Below are 9546 nucleotides of genomic sequence, written 5' to 3' on the forward strand. Positions count from 1 at the left end.
ACGCATGGATCGACTGAAGGGGTTCCAATAACAGTCCCCCAAAGTCCTTAATCTTGATCTTGGTCCAGGAGACCTTTAGGCTCAAGGGCTTCGCATCATTGCTAAATGCATCAAGAACCATCACTATTGACTCCAGAGACTCCAATAGGATAGCATCATCAGTAAAGTCAGGGTCTAAAATCTTGATATTGCCGAGTGATGCTCCACTCTGACTTTGGATAGTAGCTCTGCCCATTATCCAGTCTATGCAGGTGTTGAAAAGGGTTGGTGCAAGGAAACAGCCTTGCTTCACCCCTGAATTAACAGGGAAGAAGTTTGACAGGCTCCCACCACACTTTACAGCACTCTTGGTACCAGTAAATAGGTTTGCTATTAGGCCAAAAATCCGTGTCAGAATTTCCTTAAGTCTCAGAATCTACCATAGCAATTCTCGATGCACCGAGAGGTTGATTATAATTATTCGAAGTGCTAAGATATGGTCTGTTGTGGACTTGTCCGGTCTTTGGTGCCTTAGTAGGTGGTCGTGGATTCGTTTCAGAAGAATGTGGGCGAAAACCTTGCTGAGTATACTGAACAGTGTAATGCCATAGTAGTTGCTACAATGCCCCTGAACCCCTTTCCCCTTCCAGAGAGAGATGACCACGCCCCTCAACAAGTTAGAGGGAATGGAACCAGACCGCCAGATGGCAGTCAAGACTGCATGCAAGCCCCATGTCATAGGTTCACCCCCAGCCTTTAGTAGTTCAGCAGGGATATCACATATGTGGCTTTCCCACACTTCAGCTTGGAAATCATCATCCTAGCCTCAGTTAGGGTAGGAGGTTCCTCGCTGACCAGTGGGTCTGGCACAGGCATTGTGATACTCCTCAGCAAGATTCCTGATTAACTGTTCTTTGTTCCTTATCCCTTTTCAGCAGCGCCCAATGCAAGTCCTGATTGCCATTCAGCCTATCCATGTGACACGCTCCAGAGGTCTACAATGTCTACAGGGAGATGAAATTCTGCCTTGCCCTCGGGTGCATGGCCAAGGACTCCTGCATTGTTTCAAGTGTTTCACACCTGACGGACTCCCACAGAGCAACTGGGTCCATCAGGTTTTTAAGTTCTGTGAATCGATTAGAGACTCCCATGGCGAACCCATGGGCACACTCATCCCTCAGTCTGTCCAAGTAAAACACCCTAGAGTGGCCACTGGAGGAACGAGGCCTATGGTCAGTGCCCCAGAACTCGGCACTCGGGTAAATCCTGCAATTCTGGAGGATCCTCCATCAAGTGCTAACAAGAGTGCTGTTCTCCTTAGCCACAGGACCCGTATCACAGAGATGCAGGTTGGAGCGCTGATACCAGGAACCAGAAATGCTCATTCTCTGGGACCTAGCAAAGTCCCACAGAAGGAGGATGTTCTCGCTTGGATCAACCATGGGGGGCCGACAGACATCTCGTAGCTAGCTCCATCACAGCCGGATACCACGTTGAAGTCACCCAGAACAATGCGAATGTCTCGCTGGGGGCAATCCTCTGCCAGGATGTGACTTGAAGCAACTATATACATGGGAATTAGTTCACACACTGTGATAAAGCTTTCAATACCTAGGCATATCATTTAATTTCATTAAAAAATCTGAAACCAAGGGATAAGGAACAGGAGTCTTATTCTGCGGTCGTCGTTGCCTCAACTCTTTTAAATAGAAACGGTTAATTGACCGATTCCGAAGTGACACAACACCAAAAAAAAATGTATGGAAGAGAATGTAGAGGCTTTCTAGTACTACCATATTCGTTTTTATTCGCAGTCTACATATACATACACATATACACATGTGTATTTACTTTTATGTCGATTTGTAAAAACGCTGACAAGATTCTAGGTTCATATGGTTCCAATTGTCATTTACAGGGCTGCTACTACCCAGGTGTAGTGGCACGCCATTCTCGCCCTTATACCCACCCCTCATTTTCCTCCCTTGTTTGCCACCGACGTTAACGCCTGTACGGATCTTCGCCCGATCTGACATGGAATGTTGTTTTATGCTGCTGAGGACCTTGTAGGGATCTTATATCCTTTGACCTTACTATAGACCGACACATGTTCGTGCTTCCAACGAGGTAGCGACGACCGGGGCTCTTCCATGTTCTGCTCCACACAGCTTTCGTCCTGGGGTGTATTTTTTGGTTCAGGCGGCGCTATCTCCACCAACCGCACCACATCGCCACCACTGCCAGGTTATGTATAGTGCCGCTTCGTGACCCTACTGTGCTCACCTGTGGAGTTTTATCTGTGTGCCCCAGTGACTGTGCCGTATAGTGACCGATGTGCTTGTTGTTAATTTTAATGCGTGTTTTATATTTCTTGTTCGTGTTTTATATTTCTTGTTCGTGTTTTATATTTCTTGTTTGTGTTTTATATTTCTTGTTCGTGTTTTATATTTCTTGTTCGTGTTTTATATTTCTTGTTCGTGTTTTATATTTCTTGTTCGTGTTTTATATTTCTTGTTCGTGTTTCATATTTCTTGTTTGTATTTTATATTTCTTGTTGATGTTTTATATTTATTGTTAATGTTTTGTATTTATAATATTATAATCGGGATCCACTACCTACGATTATTCGTTTCCTTAACTCCATCCTTCATCTGGCAGAATTACAGGCAGACATAAAATAAGATATATGATTTAAGAGGACAAATAATAGAGTAATTGAAATCCAAGATGTTGTATGTCTAAGCAAGCAAGGTAATTCTGACGAATGCCCGTATTGCTTGCTGTATTGTAGCTGATCCGCGATGCCTTGTCGCTCATGCCACAAACGCTACCACGGTTTCCTGGTAACACAGCTGTAGCCATTCGCTACCGAGGATATCTGCGGGATACCATCTCGGAGGGTCCTGCTTCTGTCTGCTCAATCCCAGGGTTGGGGCTGTGGACTTGTGCCTGCGTGTAAAATGAATATTTTTCGTTGTGAATATTTAAAGGATATGAGATAAGTTTTGTATATGGCACACTATTTGAGTGTGATCATATTCCTTCACTCTTCGACATAAGCAAACTTCTTAACCGAAAGTACTATTGGGGTTAACGGAGCACTATGTTGGTTACCCACCTTTCGACGGAGTAAGGGGTTCCATCATGCCGGGTTGGGGATGTGGACTTGGCGTGCCTGCGTGTAAAGTGTATTCATTTTCGTTGTGAATATTTAAAGGATATTAGATTAGTAATAAGAGAGTTGTTTGCTATACGGCATACTACTTGAATATGATCACATTACTTTAGTCTATGACATCACTAGCAAACTTCTCAACCGATTTCCTATTTTGGTTACCTGTTCCCGACATAGGAGGCGGTCCCATCTGGGGGACTTCTCTTTGCTTCGTCATGCCGTATCCAGACGCTGGAGCTGGCGTACCTGCGACCCCACCTTCCGACGGAGTGGGGGCTTCCATCGGGGGATTGTTCATGCCGGCCTCGGGCTGTGGACTCGGTGTGCCTGCTTGTTAAATTAATAATTTTCGTTGTGAATATTTAAAGGATATTAGATTTGCATATGGCATACCATTTGAGTGCAATCACATTCCTTTAGTCATTAACATCATCAGCAAACTTTTCAATTGAGAGTACTCTTGTGGTTAACAGAGCCCCTTGGTTACCCATTCTCGACCAAGCGGGCGGTTACTTTTACTGAGAGCATTATTGATATCTAAATACTGATAGACTTCCGGTAAACTTATTCTTATGCTTATTCCTATTTGGATGTGGTCTCGAAACAGCATGGTTTGCATTAAATGTTTAAATACACTTGTTAGTAGATGATGTTACATATTAACACTGAGAACATTTTAAGGTACTATTTAGTGTTCCCGGCATATACATTTCCGCAGTTTATAACATATATAATAATAAGAAATTACTTTCATAATACTTACCCTGAGGCTGAGAGGAAACATGGACGGCCAAAACGCAGGCAACGACTAGCACCACTATAAAAAAATCAAAAAAATCCAGAGTAACAAGATTTGTAAGCTAAAGAATGTATTTATCTAAATCAAGGCTCGGTAAGGGAGACAGATTACCAAGATATGTAGAAAACGAAATGCCTGACATGTAGTAGAGCGCTTTGTTGAACAATTGATATCTACCATTTGCTACATATTAACAATGAATCCATTTGCATCAATGAATCAAAAAATCTTTCTGCGTGTAAACATACACTTGAGAATATTTGTTATAGTGACTAAATATTTATCTATTAAAGATCAAATTCATTGGGAATGGTGAAAACGCTAGAGGAGTAAGAGTAATAGAGTTTTAGGTTAAAAAACTTAAATTTTCATATATTACAAAAAAAAAATACATATATATATAAAATAAATGAAATAAAATCGGTAAGAACTAACAGAATCATGATTATTTACCTTTCTTATACATCTTGATGTTACGGATACTGCTGCTTAGAAGACCAATCGTCTGCATTTATATATATATGTGGTGATTATGCAAACAAACGCTTATTTTCATTGGCCGGTTATTTAGACTAAACAAGTTTAGGCTTATTATTTATTTTGACATGTTTGTTAAGACTAGCGACCGTGTGAAACAAACCTATAGAATTACAGACGGACATAAAATAAGATATATGATTTAAGAGGACAAATAATAGAGTAATTGAAATCCAAGATGTTGTAGGTCTAAGCAAGCAAGGTAATTCTGACGAACGCCGTATTGCTTGCTGTATTGGGGCTGATCCGCGATGCCTTGTCGCTCATGCCACAAACGCTACCACGGTTTCCTGGTAACACAGCTGTAGCCATTCGCTACAGCCGTAAATTTGGCGGCAGCTTCCTGATTTATTACAGAGGCATTTTTTTCCTCTGTAAGAACCCATACCACAGCAAGCAAGCAGTTAGTTTTTGTTTTGTTTTTGCCTGGATTTAATGTATTGTAAACGGACCATAGGATTAGGTGTAGGATATATTTATAATTATCAGTAGTAAGTGCGCCCTCTCGGTTAATCTCGCTGATGTGTATGGTGACAATTAACGCATTGATGACTTTGGTGTGCTTAGTGTAAAAGCTGAATTTTGGCTTGCCGGATATAACTGTCACCTGATGTTAGTGACGTCGCCTTTGTTACGCATTACGGCGTCGTAGAGTTTGACGATTAACGTAATAATAATTTTCATTTTGTATTATCTTGTATTGCTTAAGTGGTCCTAGAGAGTGCACGAATCGGGATTTTTTTTTTTTTTTTTTTTTATCTATAATCCATTGTTTTAGTGATGCCCACCACTACGTGCAGCGGGGTTGTGCATATCCCAGCTGGAATGAATGAGGGTGAGCCAGAAAGTCAGTTCATAGCTGCCGGCAATGAGAGTGGCGGTCCTGAAGGGAACACTGAGGTTAATATACCGGAAAACCCTATTTCTAATACTAGCATGCAGGAAGTCGCAGATGTTACAGATGTTACAGCTAATACAGATAATGAAGAATTCAACTTATCTTTCCAAATGTTCCATTCGGTAATGAACAGCCTGCGTGATACGAGGACTAGTATCGGTGAGCTTAGACAGTGTATGAGTGACGCTCACGGGGGAATGTCAACCGCCTGTGAGGGAATGAATGAAGCGAAGAGTGGTATAAATGAATTAACGAGTGCATTAAGGGGGCAAAGCGAAAGGATCAACCAACTTGTAGAAGCCATGACCTACCTGTCTGCCAGTGTATTATCTAATCATACCAAGCCTGTTAATCCAGTAACCAGCACTAGTTTTCCCCAGGTAAACCAGGTACGCTCCGGGTCCGTGACATCGGCCGCTGCGGTAAATGTTTCTCATGTAAATTCTCCTCCCTAGCTCAGACTAGACGGTTGCCAGATCCCTTATTTCGAGGCGTCTCCCACTTCCTGTGGGTTGTTTAATGAAGTGAGTTATGACAATGATGTGAGTTGTTAGTGCCATGTTGTGATGCCAGTGCATACGGTTTGTGATGCCAAGATTATTGTACGTAGTTAGTGATAATAATGTGATTATATATTATACACTTCCCTTTGTGTGATATGTTATACCATGTTAAATATAGAAGATTATGTGAAGTCAGGGTTCCCCAAGGACCCCTACAACCTACCAAGTGCCCTTCGTCCGTACTGGAAGATTCGCAATGAGTTGTACAATGATGGTGACTTGGTGCTGTATGGACCTAGAGTGGTTGTCCCTGTTTCTTCACTTCGTAGCACCCTAGCTCGCCTGCATGAAAGCCACTGTGGCGTGGAAGCAACAAAGCGTCGTGCAGAGAAGAGTCTTTTGGCCAGGCATTAATGCAGACATTCTAAACACTGTTCATGCCTGTGAGACATGCCAGCGCCTACAGCCTAGTCAGCAACAAGATCCACTGATGTTGGATGACAAACCCACAAGACCATTTATGTCTGTGTCGGCAGACCTTTTCAGTGTTGCTGGAAAACACTTCTTTGTGTATGCTGACCGACTCTCTGGATGGCCTGTTTTCATCCCATGTAGAACTAATGCAACGAGTGCTTCGACGATCAGATTCTTCCAGCATATGTTCCGTGATCTGGGTGTGCCAGTTCGCCTGCGCACTGATGGCGGACCTCAGTTCTCCAGCCGGGAATTTGCAACCTTTCTTCAGCGATGGGGAGTACATCATGCTATGTCAAGCCCCCATTACCCACAGTCCAATGGGCATGCAGAGGCTGCTGTGAAGAAAGTCAAGTATCTGATCATGAAGACAGCACCCAACAGAAATATCGACAGTGAGGACTTTGACAGAGGATTACTGGAGTTTCGTAACACCCCAAACTTCACTGGTCGATCTCCTGCTCAAATTCTGCTTGGCATGCCCCTTCGCTTCTGTGTGCCTGCCCACTCTAGTGCCTTCATGAAGGAGTGGCAGACTAAGGCTGAGGACTGCGACCGTCGTGCCGCAGTACGGGCCAAGGACGTGAAGACCCGCTATGTCAAGCGTGCCCACTCCCTTTCCAAGTTAGAGATTGGGGCGCAGGTGCGAATCCAGGATCCCTCATCCAAGCATTGGGATAAGGTCAGCACTGTCATGGGTATTGGCAAATCTCGTGATTATCACATCAGGCTGCCAAGCGGCCGTATACTGTGGCGCAGTCGACGTTTCTTGCGCCCTACACAGCTCAAGATTGGAAACTCAACAGATTTAAAAGACGACGCACCAGGATCTTCCGCCCCATCTGTGCCCATTGAACCTCGACGTTCGGAACGTCTCAAGTTGAAGTCCGTTCAAGACTCCCGCTAGTGAACGCAAAGGGGGGAGTGAGATGTGGGTTGTGTAATGAAGTGAGTTATGACAATGATGTGAGTTGTGAGTGCCATGTTGTGATGCCAGTGCATACGGATTGTGATGCCAGGATTATCGTACGTAGTTAGTGATAATTATGTGATTATATATTATACACTTCCTTTTGTGTGATATGTTATACCATGTTAAATATGGAAGATTATGTTTAGTTTATATTGATGTGTAGCATATCACCTATATGAAAGAGTGAGACTCTGTATGATTTATAGTGTACAACATTTTAGTTTGTCTCTGTAGTCACACATCTGGCAGTAAACACTCGCAGACGAAGCCTGGCGTGAAGGGCAGAGGAACAGGAAGAGTTCCTTATTTATTTTGTCAGAGCTGATCGCAAATGAACCTACTTTAGATTTCATCGGTGTTTTCTTCACCCTAAAGCATCATGGAGAAACACCAAGCAAACGTAGAAGACGAACACTTCCGACGTCATGCTTAGGAATCAGGTGTTAGAATACGTCAAGCTCGGTGTTTTTGTAAAAACAATGCAGAGTTAGTTATTAACTCCCCACAGTTCGACTCAATCTTAGCATGGTCACACTTCAAGACACTCTTGCGGCAGAAGTTCCGTGGTACCAGTTGCAGCAATGATTTCTTTGCCACCTTACAAAGGAAGTCCATGAGAGATGGGCAGACCCCTCAGGATTTCCTGCTCGAGGTCGAAGGCACAGTGTACTTGGGAGCCTGGTATTACTTATAAGGCGGGGTTTTTTTTTGCAGGTTTACCCTCTTATCTTTCAGATTTTTTAGTTGCGTGTGATGACCTGCTTTTGTGTGATATTGCTGCTAAAGCAAACAAGCTGTATCTTGCCCGAGCCACACGTGCGCCATTACGGGAGCCGCGACATCCGCCACCCGTGGCCGCAGCAGCTTACGAAGGGTTTAGGAGACAAGACCCACCTGTTATTAAACCCTATTGTAACTATCACAGGGATTTTGGTCACACTACGTATGAATGTCAGGAGAATCCAAGGGGACAGGTGTGCTGGCGATGTGCACGCGCAGGTTACTTCCGTTTTAACTGTCCTTTTCCAGCAGGCCGGACAGGTGAGGCCCTCGCCCCTCTGGCTCAGAATTCGACGGGTCCAGCTCAGGTCAGTAACGTTAACACTGTCAGGTCACCGAAACCCCAAAAGGATCGAAAAGTAAGAGCCAGGCCAGCCCGGATGGTGTTAACCAAGAGACCCATGACAGCTGTGCGTAGCAGGCAAGAGGCTGAAGTGCTTCATTGACACTGGTAGTTCAGTTTCACTAATAAAACATTCAGCTGTATTAGGCTTACACATGACTTCTCGGGGGCGTACGGCTCGAGCCCTGGCTGGTATTTCAGTTCGAGGTCTCCATGCCATTGAAGAGAGAGACCTTAGAGTTGACATTACTCATGGACAGAGAACAGTACAATAATAAGCCCAGCTATTCGTTTCTGAAAATTGGAAACATAGAGTTACCAGTCACCTTCAAAGATTCCCCCTCACTAGGTGTGCTAGCAGTAAAGGTGAAACAAGAGGGAATTTTTATTTAAGTTCCCATTTCAGAAGCCCTTCTTCACCGTGTGCACGAGTGAAAAGAACGATGATGCCAGCCCATTCTGGTAAATTCGTACCCGCAACAGTTCGTATTCCCGACAATGAAGTCTTGATAGAAGGAAGTATAGGGGATTTATTAATACCAAGATCTCTTTGCAAAAATAAGAGTAACACCATTAATGTATGGGTTGTAAACCTGGGTTATAAACCAGTAAAGTTAAACACTGGAAGCTTTCTCTCCGTAGTCGGGTTCCCTCAGGTTGCGACAGCAGAGTTGCAGGAAGAATACCCACGCCTGACAGATGATAACGAGTCCCCAGGGGAGTTGCCCACTCTGAATCATCTTCCCAGTTTTCAGAGTGATGCTTTGTCGATGGTATTGCAGTTACATAAGTCACTCTTTGATGGTAACAAGTCCGAAGTAGGAGTAGTCCCAGGCATTTACCATTCGATACCCACAAGTGATATACAGCCTCTCATGACAAGGCAGTGGAGGCTACCCCAAATTTCCAAACAGATTATCAGAGAAGAGTGTAAGAAGATGCTGGATAGTGGCGTAATAGAACCGCCCACCTCTCCATGGATATCCCCAATAGTCAGCCACCGATTCTGCGTAGATTTCCGCAGGATTAATGCTGTCACCACGAGTGATTCTTACCCCCTTCCTCGCATGGAGGAGCTAATAGAT

At 43.9% G+C, this 9546-nt stretch overlaps 1 protein-coding gene across 2 annotated transcripts; it reads right to left on the reverse strand.

The window, feature by feature from the left end:
- Nucleotides 1-2694: 2694 nt before the first annotated feature.
- Nucleotides 2695-4445, reverse strand: LOC125038303 (skin secretory protein xP2-like). Of its 2 annotated transcripts, none has more exons than XM_047631766.1 (5): nucleotides 4407-4445; nucleotides 3918-3971; nucleotides 3317-3484; nucleotides 3098-3154; nucleotides 2695-2928 (listed from the first exon to the last, which is right to left on the reverse strand). In XM_047631766.1, exons 1-5 carry the CDS (start codon nucleotides 4417-4419, stop codon nucleotides 2897-2899), a joined length of 324 nt encoding a protein of 107 aa, XP_047487722.1. In that variant the 5' UTR covers nucleotides 4420-4445; the 3' UTR covers nucleotides 2695-2896. The 2 variants fall into 2 exon arrangements, with proteins under 2 accessions (XP_047487722.1, XP_047487723.1); XM_047631767.1 differs by having other exon boundaries at nucleotides 3317-3481; nucleotides 4407-4437.
- Between the last annotated feature and the right edge of the window lie 5101 nt (nucleotides 4446-9546).

This window comes from Penaeus chinensis, chromosome 24, assembly GCF_019202785.1.
Source record: "Penaeus chinensis breed Huanghai No. 1 chromosome 24, ASM1920278v2, whole genome shotgun sequence".
NCBI classification, from domain to species: domain Eukaryota; kingdom Metazoa; phylum Arthropoda; class Malacostraca; order Decapoda; family Penaeidae; genus Penaeus; species Penaeus chinensis.